The sequence below is a fragment of the Taudactylus pleione genome, unplaced genomic scaffold (assembly GCF_031769625.1).
Source record: "Taudactylus pleione unplaced genomic scaffold, aTauple2 ptg000984l, whole genome shotgun sequence".
NCBI classification, from domain to species: Eukaryota; Metazoa; Chordata; class Amphibia; order Anura; family Myobatrachidae; genus Taudactylus; species Taudactylus pleione.
Window position 1 is genome coordinate 194,887 of NW_028285385.1, and position 22,874 is coordinate 217,760.

The 22,874-nt window shown below is 46.6% G+C and overlaps 1 protein-coding gene across 1 annotated transcript in view; it reads right to left on the reverse strand.

The window, feature by feature from the left end:
* The window catches only part of LOC148454553 (uncharacterized), a 171,038-nt gene that overhangs the window by 9,988 nt on the left and 138,176 nt on the right, over positions 1–22,874 (reverse strand). Inside the window, 6 exon segments of the mRNA XM_088460780.1 lie at positions 3,701–3,953; positions 4,183–4,280; positions 4,399–4,474; positions 5,385–5,576; positions 12,670–12,819; positions 17,579–17,634. Of these exon segments, the coding sequence (XP_088316906.1) occupies positions 3,701–3,953; positions 4,183–4,280; positions 4,399–4,474; positions 5,385–5,576; positions 12,670–12,819; positions 17,579–17,634 (825 nt within the window).

Genomic DNA, 22,874 nt, shown 5'->3' on the forward strand with positions numbered 1-22,874 from the left:
TGCATTGTTGCGCCACCTTTGTGATTAGTTGCAGGGTCCTTGTGTCTACACTGATATGTTACTGGAAGCTAATTTTCTAGATGAATGGAATCTGTGCTCTTTTCTCCATCTCCATGATGCAGAAATCCCTTTGCATTTAAACGAGATCCCTCTCCTTTGGAATACACGTAGGGAGTGGCACATATTGCGACATATATATTGGGTGAATGCACATAATACGTTTTTTCTTCCCTGTCTTTGCAACCAAGATTTCCAGCGGGGCTTGGCCTCTAACCCTTTCTCATCGTGGTCAGAAGAGGGTATCACTTCTATTGGGTTGTTGGTTGATAAACTCAATAGAAAGCCTCTCACATTCCACCAGGCAGCAGACAAATTTGACTTTTTGGCTTCCTACCCTTTTGCATAGTTCCAGGCTCATTACATTAATCAAGTGGTCCGTATGTGGTTACAGCAGTTCCCAAATTTACAGATTAACCAATTGCTCAAGGCCCTCGATGATTCCTGTCGTCTCCTTCCTATGAGTTCTTATAGGGAGTTATTTCTAAATGTTTTCCATAGAACATATATTAGTCCTAGAAGGGGCTTTTGATGGGTTCTTCTCATTCACACAATTGCCCTTGCTGTGGGAATGATAATGCAGATTTGTACCATTGTTTATGGTCTTGCCCTTTGGTTAGAGCCTTTTGGCTTCAGATTCGTAGATTTGCCTTGGGTCATTTGGTAAATGTTGTGCCCTTTAATCCTGAATGGGCCATATTAGGGATCCTGCCTCAAGGGCAGAGAGTTTTCTGCTGGGAGTCGTAAACTCTTGCTTGTCGGGGATGCCTCCCTTCTCTTTTTTTAAGGAAAAATTATTTTATTTGTTTAGAATGGATTGAGTGGTAGGGATGATGAGTTACAGGATCATGCAATATGTACTATCTCACACACAGAGGCCCTGATTCAGAGCAGGACGCTCTGACAGAGCGCTCGCTCTGAATCAGGGCCAGGCTTTTTTTTGGAGCGGCCTCCTGGCCGCTTGCATAGCTGTGGGTGACCACCCACAGCTATTGCGAGCGGCCATGATGATGGCCGCGATGGTCAAGACCATCGCGACCATCGGGCTTGCGACGAGACCCTTGTGGTAGGGTCTCGTGGCCGCAAGCCCCAGAGAGCTTTCGGCTCAAATTGAGCCAGAAGCTCTCCAATGACATCACTTGTGAAATCCCGACGCCTGTCATTAGACCTACGTCGGGAGTCCGACACCCGGCTTACCGATCATAGGTAAGCCGGGCACGTACAGCCGCGGGGGTGGGAGGGTTAGGCACCCCCAGGGGGGGTTAGGCACCCCCCCGGGAGACTTAGGTTTAGGCTGCGGGGAAGGGGGGGTTAGGTTTAAGCACTTAGAGGGGGGATAGGCACTTGGGGAGGGTTAAGGTTGGGCACCCCTAAAGGAGGATTAGGGTTGGGGGGTAAAAAAAGGTTAGTTAATACTTACCCTTTGTAGCTTCTGGATTTTCACCCCTGCCGGGCTCCCGCTGTCGGGATTTCAACCATGCAGACGGTGGTAAATCATACCGATTCCATCGCAAATACGCGCTATAGCGCGTATTTTACTCGAATATGAGGACCGGGTACTCACTGTTGCAAAATGAGTGGGTCCCTGGGGAGGCGTCCCGCTTTAGCCAATCCTTGGCCCCGATCAAATGATTGAGGTCTCCCTGGCCCGGCCACGGAAGACTATAAAACTGAGAGGTGGAGCCAGCCAGCCCAAGTTCAGCTGCAGCGTTTTCCCTTGATGCTGCAGCTTCCCCAGCACCCGGTGGCAGGATGGCCCTATCACCCGGGTTGCCGGACGCCCCTGGCACCCGTATGGCCCCGGCAGCAGGAAGTTCCCGGCACCTGGACAGGTCCTGGCGGGAGAACGTCCCTGGCACCCGGCAGCAGGACAGGCCCCGGCGGGAGGATGGCCCCGGCACCCGGACGTTGCCATCACCCAGCAGCAGGAAAGGCCCTGGCGGGAGGACGTCCCTGGCACCCGGCGACAGGACAGGCCCAGGCGGGAGGATGGCCCCGGCACCCGGACGTTGCCATCACCCAGCAGCAGGAAAGGCCCCGGCGGGAGGACGTCCCTGGCACCCGGCGACAGGACAAGCCCCGGTGGGAGGTAGGCCTCAGCAGCAGGACAGGACCCTGCGGTAGGACGTTGACAGGAAGGGCCCCGGCCCTTGGCGGGAGGTAAGCTCCAGCAATCGGCGCAAGGTAGGCCCTGGCAACAGGAAGGGAGGTAGGCTCCGGCAGCACGACAGGTCCCGGTGGGAGGACTGCCTTGGCACCAGGAAGGGAGGTAGGCCCCGGTACATACATGACAGGTGCTGTGGCTGGTGGGGAGGCAGAGGATAAATACCTGCGTCTGCTGGCTCTGCAGTGCTGATGCTCAGTGAAGAGTGCCGGGAGGGGGTGTAACGCCAGGGCTGGTGGCACCAAATTAATTTTAGAGCTCATGCCACCTGGTGCCTTTATTAAATGTACAACAGTGTAGGATTAGCATCTAATATATAGCAGTAGTGATCGCAAATAACATGGGTGGGGGAGGGCAGATGCTACTTCTACTACGTTAAGCTTCTCTATAATCTACCCTTACCTCCTTCCTAGCCCCAGCCCTGCCTGCCCCTAAAATCCTCCTTGTTGCCCCAGTACTGCCCCAGCTGTTATTTACCAATCTACCCTCTCTACACCCAGTACTGCCTGTCCTAACCCACTCCTTGCCCCCCAGTACTGCCCCAGCTGTCATCTACCCTTGCTCCCTCTCTACCCCCTGCATGGCCTGTCCCTAACCTCTCCATGCCCCCTGCCCCAGTTGCTATTCACCCTTACCCCCTCTACCCCAGCTTTTCCCTGCCTTTACCCCCAAGCTCTCCCCCAACTGCTACCTGTCCCCAGCAGTGTCCTAACTGCTGCCTGCCCTCACCCCTCATAATAAGTAATGGGACCCAGAAACAGTGGAGTAGGACCCCATTTTTTTAAAGTGAGGGGTCCCCGGGACTCACAAATGTTTTTGTTCTACATATATGATTACTGCCAGTGATGTACCCACTATGGTGACATCCCTTGTACTGATGTATGAGATACACCAGAAAGTGTGGGGAGGAGACTGGTCAGTTCTCTGGGCTGGCAACACACAGTGACATGATGTGAGGGAGAGAGCAGGAGTATAATAGGGGGCTGATGGCTCCTGATGTATGAGATACACCAGAGAGTGTGGGGAGGAGACTGGTGAGATCTCTGGGCTGGTAACACACAGTGACATGATGTGAGGGGGAGAGCAGGAGTATAATAGGGGCTGATGGCTCCTGATGTATGAGATACACCAGAGAGTGTGGGGAGGAGACTGGTGAGATCTCTGGGCTGGTAACACACAGTGACATGATGTGATGGGGAGAGCAGAAGTATAATAGGGGCTGATGGCTCCTGACGTACGAGATACACCAGAGAGTGTGGGGAGGCGACTGGTCAGATCTCTGGGCTGGCAACACACAGTGACATGATGTGAGGGGGAGAGAAGGAGTATAATAGGGGCTGATGGCTCCTGACTCCTCCACTGGGCAGATACATTTCCCTCATTAGTCTGTACTGACAGAGGAGGGTGTAGAATAAGAGATTTTTGTATTGACTTCTCAAGGAGATTGTTACTTTTTTTTTTTTTTAGTGTATTGCTCACCTGTGCCGATGTCTGTAGGTATTTCCTCCTTGTTACACTGCTGATCACCAATCATATACGTCTCCTCTTCTCCATCTATATCTTCTGCCTTCATATCAGTCACATACGTCTCTTCTCCCTCTATATCTTCTGCCTTATTATCAGTTATATACGTCTCTTCTTCTCCCTCTATATCTTCTGCCTTCATATCAGTCACATACGTCTCTTCTTCTCCCTCTATTTCTTCTATCTTAATATAAGTCACAACTTCATCCTAAACAATCAATAAAAGTATAACACATTCATAACGTCCAATGTTATTTATTGAGAGAATATGTATAATATCAGTGTCATCATCATCATCATCGGGCACCTGCACATTAGAAAAGGCACAGACCGGCGATAACAATAATCTAATAGTTGGGTGATTTCTCTAGAGACACTTGGATCCTAAATCTGTGCCTATTAGCAGTGTCTCTGTATTGCACTGCAATCCCACCAACCTGATCCTCCTGTGGGGTCCTGTGATTCTCCTCTGTACAATCCTGGGAATAAAGAGGACGGGGACATCTCTCTGGGGTATTTCTGTTACTAGGTCCATCTGTAGGAGACATAAAGTGACTGAGTACATTGTATATATGTGATTATCAGGTAATGTGTGTATATAGGGGGCCCCATACCTGCTCTCCCCTGTACAATAAATGACAGTCTCCTCTTACCCAGTGATGTGAATGGCCGGTGATTCTCCATCATCACGTCCTTGTACGTCCTGTGTTCCTCTATATACTCCCCCTCCTGCATGGAGACATAGACAGTGACATCCTGACACCTTATAGGAAACTGACACACACAATGTAACAGCCATCACCCAGACACATCCCCTGGTGTTACTGTATAATGTCCCATTCCCAGCAGTCACCTCTCCAGTCATCACCCAGATACATCTCCTGGTGTTACTGTATAATGTCCCATTCCCAGCAGTCACCTCTCCAGTCATCACCCAGACATCCCCTGGTGTTACTGTATAATGTCCCATTCCCAGCAGTCACCTCTCCAGTCATCACCCAGACACATCCCCTGGTGTTACTGTATAATGTCCCATTCCCATCAGTCACCTCACCAGTCATCACCCAGACACATCACCTGGTGTTACTGTAATAGTCCTATTCAGCAGTCACCTCTCCAGTCATCACCAAGACACATCCCCTGGTGTTACTGTATAATGTCCCATTCCCAGCAGTCACCTCTCCAGTCATCACCCAGACACATCCCCTGGTGTTACTGTATAATGTCCCATTCCCATCATTCACCTCACCAGTCATCACCCAGACACATCACCTGGTGTTACTGTATAATGTCCCATTCCCAGCAGTCACCTCTCCAGTCATCACCCAGACACATCCCCTGGTGTTACTGTATAATGTCCCATTCCCAGCAGTCACCTCTCCAGTCATCACCCAGACACATCCCCTGGTGTTACTGTATAATGTCCCATTCCCAGCAGTCACCTCTCCAGTCATCACCCAGACACATCCCCTGGTGTTACTGTATAATGTCCCATTCCCATCAGTCACCTCACCAGTCATCACCCAGACACATCACCTGGTGTTACTGTAATAGTCCTATTCCCAGCAGTCACCTCTCCAGTCATCACCCAGACACATCCCCTGGTGTTACTGTATAATGTCCCATTCCCAGCAGTCACCTCTCCAGTCAGCAGCTGAATGTTATTGTTGATGAGTTCCAGCATCTTCTGGTCATTGTGTCTCTCATGTATCAGTGAGTGAGGTGGAGGCACCGTGATGGAGCTCTGGGTCCTGCTCAGTCCTCCTTTCACATGGGGACGGCTGCTGGGTGTCTCACACTCACCGAATGTCTTCTTCACTACTGTGTAATACTGTGTATTGGGGGAGACATCAATGAGAAGATCAATAAAACTCCACCCAAATGAGGTAGGTGTTCACTTCGCAAAATATACAAGTCGACTCTTTCACAAAAGCAGGTCTTATAACAATCTCCCATATACAGGAAAATATAGAATATATGGTATCACTTGCAGCTTCGACATCTGTGTGTCAGTGACACAAAGAAAACAACATACAGAGGACTATGGGACTGATACTAATATCGGAGACCAGCTCCCTGCTGCTCGGCTATTACTATAGACGTAAGTGATGTCACTGTGACACTCCCAGATCCCATCACCTCACCAGTCATGTCCCTGTATTATTACTATAGATATAAGTGATGTCACTGTGACACTCCCAAATCCTCTCACCTCCCCAGTCATGTCCCTGTATTATTACTATAGATATAAGTGATGTCACTGTGACACTCCCAGATCCCCTCACCTCCCCAGTCATGTCCCTGTATTATTACTATAGATATAAGTGATGTCACAGTGACACTCCCAGATCCCCTCACCTCCCCAGTCATGTCCCTGTATTATTACTATAGATATAAGTGATGTCACTGTGACACTCCCAGACCCTCTCACCTCCCCAGTCATGTCCCTGTATTATTACTATAGATATAAGTGATGTCACTGTGACACTCCCAGATCCCCTCACCTCCCCAGTCATGTCCCTGTATTATTACTATAGATATAAGTGATGTCACTGTGACACTCCCAGACCCTCTCACCTCCCCAGTCATGTCCCTGTATTATTACTATAGATATAAGTGATGTCACTGTGACACTCCCAGACCCTCTCACCTCCCCAGTCATGTCCCTGTATTATTACTATAGATATAAGTGATGTCACTGTGACACTCCCAAATCCTCTCACCTCCCCAGTCATGTCCCTGTATTATTACTATAGATATAAGTGATGTCACTGTGACACTCCCAGATCCCCTCACCTCTCCAGACATGTCCCTGTATTATTACATTAGATATAAGTGATATCACTGTGACACTCCCAGATCCCCTCACCTCCCCAGTCATGTCCCTGTATTATTACTATAGATATAAGTGATGTCACTGTGACACTCCCAGATCCCCTCACCTCCCCAATCATGTCCCTGTATTATTAGTATAGATATAAGTGATGTCACTGTGACACCCCCAGATCCTCTCACCTCCTGAGTCACGTCCCTGTATTATTACTATAGCTATAAGTGATCTCACTGTGACACTCCCAGATCCCCTCACCTCCCCAGTCATGTCCCTGTATTATTACTATAGGTATAAGTGATGTCACTGTGACACTCCCAGATCCCCTCACCTCTCCAGACATGTCCCTGTATTATTACATTAGATATAAGTGATATCACTGTGACACTCCCAGATCCCATCACCTCACCAGTCATGTCCCTGTATTATTACTATAGATATAAGTGATGTCACTGTGACACTCCCAAATCCTCTCACCTCCCCAGTCATGTCCCTGTATTATTACTATAGGTATAAGTGATGTCACTGTGACACTCCCAGATCCCCTCACCTCCCCAGTCATGTCCCTGTATTATTACTATAGATATAAGTGATGTCACAGTGACACTCCCAGATCCCCTCACCTCCCCAGTCATGTCCCTGTATTATTACTATAGATATAAGTGATGTCACTGTGACACTCCCAAATCCTCTCACCTCCCCAGTCATGTCCCTGTATTATTACTATAGGTATAAGTGATGTCACTGTGACACTCCCAGATCCCCTCACCTCCCCAGTCATGTCCCTGTATTATTACTATAGATATAAGTGATGTCACTGTGACACTCCCAGATCCCCTCACCTCCCCAATCATGTCCCTGTATTATTACTATAGATATAAGTGATGTCACAGTGACACTCCCATATCCCCACACCTCCCCAGTCATGTCCCTGTATTATTACTATAGATATAAGTAATGTCACTGTGACACTCCCAGATCCCCTCACCTCCCCAGTCATGTCCCTGTATTATTACTATAGATATAAGTGATGTCACTGTGACACCCCCAGATCCTCTCACCTCCTGAGTCATGTCCCTGTATTATTACTATAGATATAAGTGATGTCACTGTGACACTCCCAGATCTCCTCACCTCCCCAGTCATGTCCCTGTATTATTACTATAGGTATAAGTGATGTCACTGTGACACTCCCAGATCCCCTCACCTCCCCAGTCATGTCCCTGTATTATTACTATAGATATAAGTGATGTCACTGTGACACTCCCAGATCCCCTCACCTCCCCAATCATGTCCCTGTATTATTACTATAGATATAAGTGATGTCACAGTGACACTCCCAGATCCCCTCACCTCCCCAGTCATGTCCCTGTATTATTACTATAGATATAAGTGATGTCACTGTGACACCCCCAGATCCTCTCACCTCCTGAGTCATGTCCCTGTATTATTACTATAGATATAAGTGATGTCACTGTGACACTCCCAGATCCCCTCACCTCCCCAGTCATGTCCCTGTATTATTACTATAGATATAAGTGATGTCACTGTGACACTCCCAGATCCCCTCACCTCCCCAGTCATGTCCCTGTATTATTACTATAGATATAAGTGATGTCACTGTGACACCCCCAGATCCTCTCACCTCCCCAGTCATGTCCCTGTATTATTACTATAGATATAAGTGATGTCACTGTGACACTCCCAGATCCCCTCACCTCCCCAGTCATGTCCCTGTATTATTACTATAGGTATAAGTGATGTCACTGTGACACTCCCAGACCCTCTCACCTCCCCAGTCATGTCCCTGTATTATTACTATAGATATAAGTGATCTCACTGTGACACTCCCAGATCCCCTCACCTCCCCAGTCATGTCCCTGTATTATTACTATAGGTATAAGTGATGTCACTGTGACACTCCCAGATCCCCTCACCTCTCCAGACATGTCCCTGTATTATTACATTAGATATAAGTGATATCACTGTGACACTCCCAGATCCCATCACCTCACCAGTCATGTCCCTGTATTATTACTATAGATATAAGTGATGTCACTGTGACACTCCCAAATCCTCTCACCTCCCCAGTCATGTCCCTGTATTATTACTATAGGTATAAGTGATGTCACTGTGACACTCCCAGATCCCCTCACCTCCCCAGTCATGTCCCTGTATTATTACTATAGATATAAGTGATGTCACAGTGACACTCCCAGATCCCCTCACCTCCCCAGTCATGTCCCTGTATTATTACTATAGATATAAGTGATGTCACTGTGACACTCCCAAATCCTCTCACCTCCCCAGTCATGTCCCTGTATTATTACTATAGGTATAAGTGATGTCACTGTGACACTCCCAGATCCCCTCACCTCCCCAGTCATGTCCCTGTATTATTACTATAGATATAAGTGATGTCACTGTGACACTCCCAGATCCCCTCACCTCCCCAATCATGTCCCTGTATTATTACTATAGATATAAGTGATGTCACAGTGACACTCCCATATCCCCACACCTCCCCAGTCATGTCCCTGTATTATTACTATAGATATAAGTAATGTCACTGTGACACTCCCAGATCCCCTCACCTCCCCAGTCATGTCCCTGTATTATTACTATAGATATAAGTGATGTCACTGTGACACCCCCAGATCCTCTCACCTCCTGAGTCATGTCCCTGTATTATTACTATAGATATAAGTGATGTCACTGTGACACTCCCAGATCTCCTCACCTCCCCAGTCATGTCCCTGTATTATTACTATAGGTATAAGTGATGTCACTGTGACACTCCCAGATCCCCTCACCTCCCCAGTCATGTCCCTGTATTATTACTATAGATATAAGTGATGTCACTGTGACACTCCCAGATCCCCTCACCTCCCCAATCATGTCCCTGTATTATTACTATAGATATAAGTGATGTCACAGTGACACTCCCAGATCCCCTCACCTCCCCAGTCATGTCCCTGTATTATTACTATAGATATAAGTGATGTCACTGTGACACCCCCAGATCCTCTCACCTCCCCAGTCATGTCCCTGTATTATTACTATAGATATAAGTGATGTCACTGTGACACTCCCAGATCCCCTCACCTCCCCAGTCATGTCCCTGTATTATTACTATAGATATAAGTGATGTCACTGTGACACCCCCAGATCCTCTCACCTCCCCAGTCATGTCCCTGTATTATTACTATAGATATAAGTGATGTCACTGTGACACTCCCAGATCCCCTCACCTCCCCAGTCATGTCCCTGTATTATTACTATATATATAAGTGATATCAATGTGACACTCCCAGATCCCCTCACCTCCCCAGTCATGTCCCTGTATTATTACTATAGATATAAGTGATGTCACTGTGACACTCCCAAATCCTCTCACCTCCCCAGTCATGTCCCTGTATTATTACTATAGGTATAAGTGATGTCACTGTGACACTCCCAGATCCCCTCACCTCCCCAGTCATGTCCCTGTATTATTACTATAGATATAAGTGATGTCACAGTGACACTCCCAGATCCCCTCACCTCTCCAGACATGTCCCTGTATTATTACATTAGATATAAGTGATATCACTGTGACACTCCCAGATCCCATCACCTCACCAGTCATGTCCCTGTATTATTACTATAGATATGTGATGTCACTGTGACACTCCCAGATCCCCTCACCTCCCCAGTCATGTCCCTGTATTATTACTATATATATAAGTGATATCAATGTGACACTCCCAGATCCCCTCACCTCCCCAGTCATGTCCCTGTATTATTACTATAGATATAAGTGATGTCACTGTGACACTCCCAAATCCTCTCACCTCCCCAGTCATGTCCCTGTATTATTACTATAGGTATAAGTGATGTCACTGTGACACTCCCAGATCCCCTCACCTCCCCAGTCATGTCCCTGTATTATTACTATAGATATAAGTGATGTCACAGTGACACTCCCATATCCCCACACCTCCCCAGTCATGTCCCTGTATTATTACTATAGATATAAGTAATGTCACTGTGACACTCCCAGATCCCCTCACCTCCCCAGTCATGTCCCTGTATTATTACTATAGATATAAGTGATGTCACTGTGACACTCCCAGATCCCCTCACCTCCCCAGTCATGTCCCTGTATTATTACTATATATATAAGTGATATCAATGTGACACTCCCAGATCCCCTCACCTCCCCAGTCATGTCCCTGTATTATTACTATAGATATAAGTGATGTCACTGTGACACTCCCAAATCCTCTCACCTCCCCAGTCATGTCCCTGTATTATTACTATAGGTATAAGTGATGTCACTGTGACACTCCCAGATCCCCTCACCTCCCCAGTCATGTCCCTGTATTATTACTATAGATATAAGTGATGTCACAGTGACACTCCCAGATCCCCTCACCTCTCCAGACATGTCCCTGTATTATTACATTAGATATAAGTGATATCACTGTGACACTCCCAGATCCCATCACCTCACCAGTCATGTCCCTGTATTATTACTATAGATATGTGATGTCACTGTGACACTCCCAGATCCCCTCACCTCCCCAGTCATGTCCCTGTATTATTACTATATATATAAGTGATATCAATGTGACACTCCCAGATCCCCTCACCTCCCCAGTCATGTCCCTGTATTATTACTATAGATATAAGTGATGTCACTGTGACACTCCCAGGCCCCCTCACCTCCCCAGTCATGTCCCTGTATTATTACTATAGGTATAAGTGATGTCACTGTGACACTCCCAGATCCCCTCACCTCCCCAGTCATGTCCCTGTATTATTACTATAGATATAAGTGATGTCACAGTGACACTCCCATATCCCCACACCTCCCCAGTCATGTCCCTGTATTATTACTATAGATATAAGTAATGTCACTGTGACACTCCCAGATCCCCTCACCTCCCCAGTCATGTCCCTGTATTATTACTATAGATATAAGTGATGTCACTGTGACACTCCCAGATCCCCTCACCTCCCCAGTCATGTCCCTGTATTATTACTATAGATATAAGTGATGTCACTGTGACACTCCCAGATCCTCTCACCTCCCCAGTCATGTCCCTGTATTATTACTATAGATATAAGTGATGTCACTGTGACACCCCCAGATCCTCTCACCTCCTGAGTCATGTCCCTGTATTATTACTATAGATATAAGTGATGTCACTGTGACACTCCCAGATCTCCTCACCTCCCCAGTCATGTCCCTGTATTATTACTATAGGTATAAGTGATGTCACTGTGACACTCCCAGATCCCCTCACCTCCCCAGTCATGTCCCTGTATTATTACTATAGATATAAGTGATGTCACTGTGACACTCCCAGATCCCCTCACCTCCCCAATCATGTCCCTGTATTATTACTATAGATATAAGTGATGTCACAGTGACACTCCCAGATCCCCTCACCTCCCCAGTCATGTCCCTGTATTATTACTATAGATATAAGTGATGTCACTGTGACACCCCCAGATCCTCTCACCTCCTGAGTCATGTCCCTGTATTATTACTATAGATATAAGTGATGTCACTGTGACACTCCCAGATCTCCTCACCTCCCCAGTCATGTCCCTGTATTATTACTATAGGTATAAGTGATGTCACTGTGACACTCCCAGATCCCCTCACCTCCCCAGTCATGTCCCTGTATTATTACTATAGATATAAGTGATGTCACTGTGACACTCCCAGATCCCCTCACCTCCCCAATCATGTCCCTGTATTATTACTATAGATATAAGTGATGTCACAGTGACACTCCCAGATCCCCTCACCTCCCCAGTCATGTCCCTGTATTATTACTATAGATATAAGTGATGTCACTGTGACACCCCCAGATCCTCTCACCTCCTGAGTCATGTCCCTGTATTATTACTATAGATATAAGTGATGTCACTGTGACACTCCCAGATCCCCTCACCTCCCCAGTCATGTCCCTGTATTATTACTATAGATATAAGTGATGTCACTGTGACACTCCCAGATCCCCTCACCTCCCCAGTCATGTCCCTGTATTATTACTATAGATATAAGTGATGTCACTGTGACACCTCCAGGCCCTCTCACCTCCCCAGTCAGCAGGTAGATGATCTCCAGGGTGAGATGTAAGATCCTCTCAGACCTGTGACTCTCATCCATGTCCATCCTCAGTGAATCAGTGAGAATACAGAACGTGTGACGTGTAATGAAGACTCTGGCTCCTCCCAGCTGGACAGTCTAGGAATAAATATAATATATATAATAGACATCACAGAGAACACACATAACACAGTCAGACATGTAACACTGAGTGACCAGTAAGTCTCCCCTTTCCCCCCAGCCATAGAGCCCTGGTCAGTGTCTGTCAGAGGTTCCTGTGACCCAGCCCCATAAGGCTCCTCAGAGGCCGTCACACAACGCTGTACTGTATAAGGTTACACCAATGCTCCTCTCCTGGCCGGGGGTCTTATTCCTCCCAGACGCATATTTGGTGCAATTTGCTCCATGTGAATCTTTTACAAACACATGAATTAGGGATGTTGGGATTTATTCTTTTGTTTTACATTTATTCCAGGAAAGGAAAGAATCTGTGACTATACTGAGGTCATACAGATAACAGGGGTGTGAGGGGAGAGTACACAGGAGAGCAGAAGGGGTGCAGATATGGGGAGAGGGGAAGTAACGTAGGAATACAGAGCACACAACAGGGGGTGTAACAGCTGTACAGAGGTGTCAGTAACACAGGGGAGGGGGAAGGGAACAGAAGAGGTTAATAGCACAGGGATAGGACAGCAGGCAGCCCAGGGGACACACAAAGGGTTACACAATACAGAATCCCATCAGTCACTCTGCACAAATGATGAAATGACAAATGACCGCACCTCAGATGTATGTTACATGTGTGACCAGCCTGCCGGCCGTGTGTGTGCAGCGTAGGGTGGGGTGAGACATGTCCTGGGGGATAATCAGTGACACTCTGAGGATCTGGGGACTGTCACAGCCAATGGCTGTCTCTGAGAGAGTCTCTATTACTCAGGATAACAAGACGCCCTGACAGACAGTCTCAGCTCAGGGAGTGCAGCCCTTTGTTACATGGCCTGTCTGTGTCCTTCTCACACATCCTTCCCCAGCTCCTGTTATGTATCATCTGGTATATACAGTACATACATGTTATACCTACTGTGTGTTATTCCCTGACCACTCATTACTGTTATTATTACTCGAAGAACAAGAGAATAACTGAAATGTCCTTGTGTAGCGTTAGCGCTAGGCTGTTTTAGCGGGGCACGGCGCCCTGCCCTCCTTCTGGAGGGTAAAAAGCAACCTGCCCTCACAGCCTGCGGGTGCCGTCTTCACCCGCGGGTCGCAGTGTCCCGCGGGTGGGGAAATGTGCGGTTGCCCTGTCACCACCGGAGAATAGACGCAGGGCGCATGCTCCCGGCATCTATTCTCCCTGTTGGCAGTGCTTGGGGGCTGCCCGGCACATCCGTAAGTGCCGGGCACACCCCCGAGAGTGACGAAAAGGGGACGTGTCTTATAGACAAGCCCCCTATTCAATGGCCACACACCCTTTTCGGCGCAAGCACGGAAGTGCCCTCTCTAGCTCCGGTGCCCTGCCTGCCGCCGGAGCTAGACTGAACCCTACTTGTGGTGCACTGTATAGTTAAAATAGAACTTATTATTGATCAATTAATATCACAATATTATAAGAAAACAGCAAAAATAGGTTAAAAATAGCAGAATTGTGTCACAAAGGAAAGAAATTGTGATGTAAAAAGATGCAGCGTATTTATGTCATAATAAAGTTGTTTGGGGTCAGGTTATTCTCATGTGTCGTTTGCATGTTCCACTCCCAGTAGGAATTATAATGAGATACCTGTGGGAGCTCCCTATATACATATATAGTCTCGGTGATACACCATATCCATGGGATTGTATCACATCATAATACATTTCTCATGGACTCATATACAAATGTAACCAGGTATCCAGTGATGCTTCAGCTCCTACTGTAATATTATTGTTCTTATCAAATATTCTCATTATCTACATGTGATATGATCGTCACTCAGGACTCCTGGCTCCAAAATATACAGCGATTAGATACCATTTTCCCTGTTTTCTTATGATAATGTGATATTAATTGCTCAATAATAAAAGTTATATTTTAACTATACAGAGCACCACACAGGACATTTCAGTTCTTCTCTTCCTCGTGTATTAATATATATATCGTGGTAGCGCCCCTCACCTGTAACCTGAAATGTAAAATATAGACTGTGAGGGTCTCTGTTCTGATTTTTGAGAATCAATAACATAATATCTTATGTGACTGGTACACAATTTTCTTTGGTTATCACTCTGCAGGTGCTGTTGTAACAGGACACCACAGTCTGCTCCTCCTGTACAATAATAACAGGACACCACAGGCTGCTCCTCCTGTACAATAATAACAGGACACCACAGGCTGCTCCCCCTGTATAATAATAATAATAATAACAGGACACAACAGGCTGCTACCCCTGTATAATAATAATAACAGGACACCACAGGCTGCTCCCCCTGTATAATAATAATAACAGGACACCACAGGCTGCTCCCCCTGTATAATAGTAATAACAGGACACCACAGGCTGCTCCTCCTGTACAATAATAGTAACAGGACACCACAGGCTGCTCCCCCTGTATAATAATAATAACAGGACACCACAGGCTGCTCCCCTTGTATAATAATAATAACAGGACACCACAGGCTGCTCCTCCTGTACAATAATAGTAACAGGACACCACAGGCTGCTCCCCTGTATAATAATAATAATAACAGGACAACACAGGCTGCTCCCCCTGTATAATATTAATAATAGGACACCACAGGCTGCTCCCCCTGTATAATAATAATAATAATAATAACAGGACACCACAGGCTGCTCCCCTGTATAATAATAATAATAATAACAGGACACCACAGGCTGCTCCCCCTGTACAATAATAATAATAGGACACCACAGGCTGCTCCCCCTGTATAATAATAATAGGACACCACAGGCTCCTCCCCCTGTATAATAATAATAGGTCACCACAGGCTCCTCCCCCTGTATAATAATAATAATAACAGGACACCACAGGCTGCTCCCCCTGTAAAATAATAATAACAGGACACCACAGGCTGCTCCCCCTGTACAATAATAGTAATAACAGGACACCACAGGCTGCTCCCACTGTATAATAATAACAACAGGACACCACAGGCTGCTCCCCCTGTATAATAATAGTAACAGGACACCACAGGCTGCTCCCCATGTACAATAATAGTAATAACAGGACACCACAGGCTGCTCCCCCTGTACAATAATAGTAATAACAGGACACTACAGGCTGCTCCCCCTGTATAATAATAAGAGGACACCACAGGCTGCTCCCCTGTATAATAATAATAATAACAGGACACCACAGGCTGCTCCCCCTGTATAATAATAGTAATAACAGAACACCACAGGCTGCTCCCCCTGTACAATAATAATAACAGGACACCACAGACTGCTCCCCCTGTATAATAATAACAGGACACTACAGGCTGCTCCCCCTGTACAATAATAAGAATAGGACACCACAGGCTGCTCCCCCTGTATAATAATATTAATAACAGGGCACCCTAGGCTGCTCCCCCTGTATAATAATAGTAATAACAGGGCACCACAGGCTGCTCCCCCTGTATAATAATAGTAATAACAGGGCACCATAGGCTGCTCCCCCTGTACAATAATAATAACAGGACACCACAGGCTGCTCCCCCTGTATAATAATAACAGGACACCACAGGCTGCTCCCCCTGTATAATAATAATAACAGGAAATCACAGGCTGCTCCCCCTGTATAATAATAACAGGACACCACAGGCTGCTCCCCCTGTATAATAATAACAGGACACCACAGGCTGCTCCCCCTGTATAATACTAATAATAACAGGACACCACAGGCTGCTCCCCCTGTATAATAATAATAGGTCACCACAGGCTCCTCCCCCTGTATAATAATAATAACAGGACACCACAGGCTGCTCCCCCTGTATAATAATAATAACAGGACACCACAGGCTGCTCCCCCTGTACAATAATAGTAATAACAGGACACCACAGGCTGCTCCCACTGTATAATAATAACAACAGGACACCACAGGCTGCTCCCCCTGTATAATAATAGTAACAGGACACCACAGGCTGCTCCCCATGTACAATAATAGTAATAACAGGACACTACAGGCTGCTCCCCCTGTATAATAATAAGAGGACACCACAGGCTGCTCCCCTGTATAATAATAATAATAACAGGACACCACAGGCTGCTCCCCCTGTATAATAATAGTAATAACAGGACACCACAGGCTGCTCCCCCTGTACAATAATAGTAATAACAGGACACCACAGACTGCTCCCCCTGTATAATAATAACAGGACACTACAGGCTGCTCCCCCTGTACAATAATAAGAATAGGACACCACAGGCTGCTCCCCTGTATAATAATAGTAATAACAGGACACCACAGGCTGCTCCCCCTGTATAATAATAGTAATAACAGGACACCACAAGCTGCTCCCCCTGTATAATAATAATAACAGGACACCACAGGCTGCTTCCCCTGTATAATAATAGTAACAGGACACCACAAGCTGCTCCCCCTGTATAATAATAGTAACAGGACACCACAAGCTGCTCCCTCTGTATAATAATAACAGGACACCACAGGCTGCTCCCCCTGTATAATAATAACAGGACACTACAGGCTGCTCCCCCTGTATAATAATAGTAATAACAGGACACTACAGGCTGCTCCCCCTGTATAATAATAGTAATAACAGGACACTACAGGCTGCTCCCCCTGTATAATAATAGTAATAACAGGACACTACAGGCTGCTCCACCTGTATAATAATAGTAATAACAGGACACTACAGGCTGCTCCACCTGTATAATAAATAATAATAGTATATGACATTACCGGGGACACAGCAGGATCACACGGCAGCCGGTCATGTGACGCTGATACCGTTACGGCTTCAGAAGAACGAGATGCGGGCACTAGAGCAGGCTATGTATATTTTATAGCTGCAGCAAGTGTCCCCGGTGTCCATAAGAGACGGAAGCGGCGGCCATTTTCCCGATGACCTCGCCCCAGTACAACGCTATGGAGTAGAGTCTAGATGCCCTTCGCGGAGAGGACCATGACGTCATCAGCTTTTATCCCCTTCAGTATTTGCGGTGGTGCAGTTCCATTCCCATAAAGTCGCTTTTTCTATCATTTCCACCCAAAGCAGGGACAGGAAGCAGCCATTGTATTTGCCAGGAGGTAATTATGTTATTATTCTATAGGCTGAGCAGACTCTTGGTGTCACCTTGCTGTACTGCCTTTCTATTGTACAGCTGGAGCAGATTCTGGTGCTGCATTGTCATTGTGCAGGAGGGTTACACTCAAGTGTCCTATTTGTATAATACAGGTGGTGCAGACCCCGTTGTTACTATAATACAGGTGGCGCAGACTCTGTTGTTACTGTAATACAGGTGGTGCAGACCCCGTTGTTACTATAATACAGGTGGTGCAGACTCTGTTGTTACTGTAATACAGGTGGTGCAGACCCCGTTGTTACTATAATACAGGTGGCGCAGACTCAGTTGTTACTATAATACAGGTGGCGCAGACTCCGTTGTTACTATGATACAGGTAGCGCAGACTCCGTTGTTACTATGATACAGGTGGCGCAGACCCAGTTGTTACTGTACTACAGGTGGCGCAGACTCAGTTGTTACTATAATACAGGTGGCGCAGACTCAGTTGTTACTATAATACAGGTGGCGCAGACTCAGTTGTTACTATAATACAGGTGGTGCAGACTCAGTTGTTACTATAATACAGGTGGTGCAGACTCAGTTGTTACTATAATACAGGTGGCGCAGACCCCGTTGTTACTATAATACAGGTGGCGGAGACCCAGTTGTTACTGTACTACAGGTGGCGCAGACCCTGTTGTTACTATAATACAGGTGGCGCAGACCCTGTTGTTACTATAATACAGGTGGCGCAGACTCCGTTGTTACTATAATACAGGTGGCGCAGACTCCGTTGTTACTATACTACAGGTGGCGCAGACTCAGTTGTTACTATAATACAGGTGGCGCAGACTCCGTTGTTACTATAATACAGGTGGTGCAGACTCAGTTGTTACTATAATACAGGTGGCGCAGACTCCGTTGTTACTATAATACAGGTGGCGCAGACTCCGTTGTTACTATAATACAGGTGGCGCAGACTCCGTTGTTACTATAATACAGGTGGCGCAGACTCCGTTGTTACTATAATACAGGTGGCGCAGACTCCGTTGTTACTATAATACAGGTGGCGCAGACTCCGTTGTTACTATAATACAGGTGGCGCAGACTCAGTTGTTACTATAATACAGGTGGCGCAGACTCCGTTGTTACTATAATACAGGTGGCGCAGACTCCGTTGTTACTATAATACAGGTGGTGCAGACTCAGTTGTTACTATAATACAGGTGGCGCTGTCTCCATTGTTACTATAATACAGGTGGCGCAGACTCAGTTGTTACTATAATACAGGTGGCGCAGACTCAGTTGTTACTATAATACAGGTGGCGCAGACCCTGTTGTTACTATAATACAGGTGGCGCAGACTCCGTTGTTACTATAATACAGGTGGCGCAGACTCCGTTGTTACTATAATACAGGTGGCGCAGACTCCGTTGTTACTATAATACAGGTGGCGCAGACTCCGTTGTTACTATAATACAGGTGGTGCAGACTCAGTTGTTACTATAATACAGGTGGTGCAGACTCAGTTGTTACTATAATACAGGTGGCGCAAACTCCGTTGTTACTATAATACAGGTGGTGCAGACTCAGTTGTTACTATAATACAGGTGGCGCTGTCTCCATTGTTACTATAATACAGGTGGCGCAGACTCAGTTGTTACTATAATACAGGTGGCGCAGACTCAGTTGTTACTATAATACAGGTGGCGCAGACCCTGTTGTTACTATAATACAGGTGGCGCAGACTCAGTTGTTACTATAATACAGGTGGCGCAGACTCCGTTGTTACTATGATACAGGTGGCGCAGACTCCGTTGTTACTATGATACAGGTGGCGGAGACTCCGTTGTTACTATAATACAGGTGGCGCAGTCTCCGTTGTTACTATAATACAGGTGGCGCAGACTCAGTTGTTACTATAATACAGGTGGCGCAGACTCCGTTGTTACTATGATACAGGTGGCGCAGACTCCGTTGTTACTATGATACAGGTGGCGGAGACTCCGTTGTTACTATAATACAGGTGGCGCAGTCTCCGTTGTTACTATAATACAGGTGGCGCAGATCCCATTGTTACTATAATACAGGTGGCGCAGACTCCGTTGTTACTATGATACAGGTGGCGCAGACTCCGTTGTTACTATGATACAGGTGGCGGAGACTCCGTTGTTACTATAATACAGGTGGCGCAGACTCAGTTGTTACTATAATACAGGTGGCGCAGACTCCGTTGTTACTATGATACAGGTGGCGCAGACTCCGTTGTTACTATGATACAGGTGGCGGAGACTCCGTTGTTACTATGATACAGGTGGCGCAGTCTCCGTTGTTACTATAATACAGGTGGCGCAGATCCCATTGTTACTATAATACAGGTGGTGCAGACTCCGTTGTTACTATGATACAGGTGGCGCAGACTCCGTTGTTACTATGATACAGGTGGCGGAGACTCCGTTGTTACTATAATACAGGTGGCGCAGTCTCCGTTGTTACTATAATACAGGTGGTGCAGACCCCATTGTTACTATAATACAGGTGGCGCAGACTCAGTTGTTACTATAATACAGGTGGCGCAGACTCCGTTGTTACTATGATACAGGTGGCGCAGACTCCGTTGTTACTATAATACAGGTGGCGGAGACTCCGTTGTTACTATAATACAGGTGGCGCAGTCTCCGTTGTTACTATAATACAGGTGGCGCAGATCCCATTGTTACTATAATACAGGTGGCGCAGACTCCGTTGTTACTATGATACAGGTGGCGCAGACTCCGTTGTTACTATGATACAGGTGGCGGAGACTCCGTTGTTACTATAATACAGGTGGCGCAGACTCAGTTGTTACTATAATACAGGTGGCGCAGACTCCGTTGTTACTATGATACAGGTGGCGCAGACTCCGTTGTTACTATAATACAGGTGGCGGAGACTCCGTTGTTACTATAATACAGGTGGCGCAGTCTCCGTTGTTACTATAATACAGGTGGCGCAGATCCCATTGTTACTATAATACAGGTGGCGCAGACTCCGTTGTTACTATAATACAGGTGGCGGAGACTCCGTTGTTACTATAATACAGGTGGCGCAGTCTCCGTTGTTACTATAATACAGGTGGTGCAGACCCCATTGTTACTATAATACAGGTGGCGCAGACTCAGATGTTACTATAATACGGGTGGTGCAGACTCAGTTGTTACTATAATACAGGTGGCGCAGACTACGTTGTCACTATAATACAGGTGGCGCAGACTCAGTTGTTACTATAATACAGGTGGTGCAGACTCAGTTGTTACTATAATACAGGTGGCGCAGACTTTGTTGTCACTATATTACAGGTGGCGCAGACCCCGTTGTTACTATAATACAGGTGGCGCAGACTCAGTTGTTACTATAATACAGGTGGCGCAGACTCAGTTGTTACTATAATACAGGTGGCGCAGACTTTGTTGTCACTATATTACAGGTGGCGCAGACCCCGTTGTTACTATAATACAGGTGGCGCAGACTCAGTTGTTACTATAATACAGGTGGCGCAGAGCCATTGTTACTGTAATACAGGTGGCGCAGACTCAGTTGTTACTATAATACAGGTGGCGCAGACTCAGTTGTTACTATAATACAGGTGGCGCAGACCCTGTTGTTACTATAATACAGGTGGCGCAGACTCCGTTGTTACTATAATACAGGTGGCGCAGACTCCGTTGTTACTATAATACAGGTGGCGCAGACTCCGTTGTTACTATAATACAGGTGGCGCAGACTCCGTTGTTACTATAATACAGGTGGCGCAGACTCAGTTGTTACTATAATACAGGTGGCGCAGACTCAGTTGTTACTATAATACAGGTGGCGCAAACTCCGTTGTTACTATAATACAGGTGGTGCAGACTCAGTTGTTACTATAATACAGGTGGCGCTGTCTCCATTGTTACTATAATACAGGTGGCGCAGACTCAGTTGTTACTATAATACAGGTGGCGCAGACTCAGTTGTTACTATAATACAGGTGGTGCAGACTCCGTTGTTACTATGATACAGGTGGCGGAGACTCCGTTGTTACTATAATACAGGTGGCGCAGACTCCGTTGTTACTATGATACAGGTGGCGCAGACTCCGTTGTTACTATAATACAGGTGGCGGAGACTCCGTTGTTACTATAATACAGGTGGCGCAGTCTCCGTTGTTACTATAATACAGGTGGCGCAGATCCCATTGTTACTATAATACAGGTGGCGCAGACTCCGTTGTTACTATGATACAGGTGGCGCAGACTCCGTTGTTACTATAATACAGGTGGCGGAGACTCCGTTGTTACTATAATACAGGTGGCGCAGTCTCCGTTGTTACTATAATACAGGTGGCGCAGTCTCCGTTGTTACTATAATACAGGTGGTGCAGACCCCATTGTTACTATAATACAGGTGGCGCAGACTCAGTTGTTACTATAATACAGGTGGTGCAGACTCCGTTGTTACTATGATACAGGTGGCGCAGACTCCGTTGTTACTATGATACAGGTGGCGGAGACTCCGTTGTTACTATAATACAGGTGGCGCAGTCTCCGTTGTTACTATAATACAGGTGGCGCAGATCCCATTGTTACTATAATACAGGTGGCGCAGACTCCGTTGTTACTATGATACAGGTGGCGCAGACTCCGTTGTTACTATAATACAGGTGGCGGAGACTCCGTTGTTACTATAATACAGGTGGCGCAGACTCAGTTGTTACTATAATACAGGTGGCGCAGACTCCGTTGTTACTATGATACAGGTGGCGGAGACTCCGTTGTTACTATAATACAGGTGGCGCAGTCTCCGTTGTTACTATAATACAGGTGGCGCAGATCCCATTGTTACTATAATACAGGTGGCGCAGACTCCGTTGTTACTATGATACAGGTGGCGCAGACTCCGTTGTTACTATAATACAGGTGGCGCAGTCTCCGTTGTTACTATAATACAGG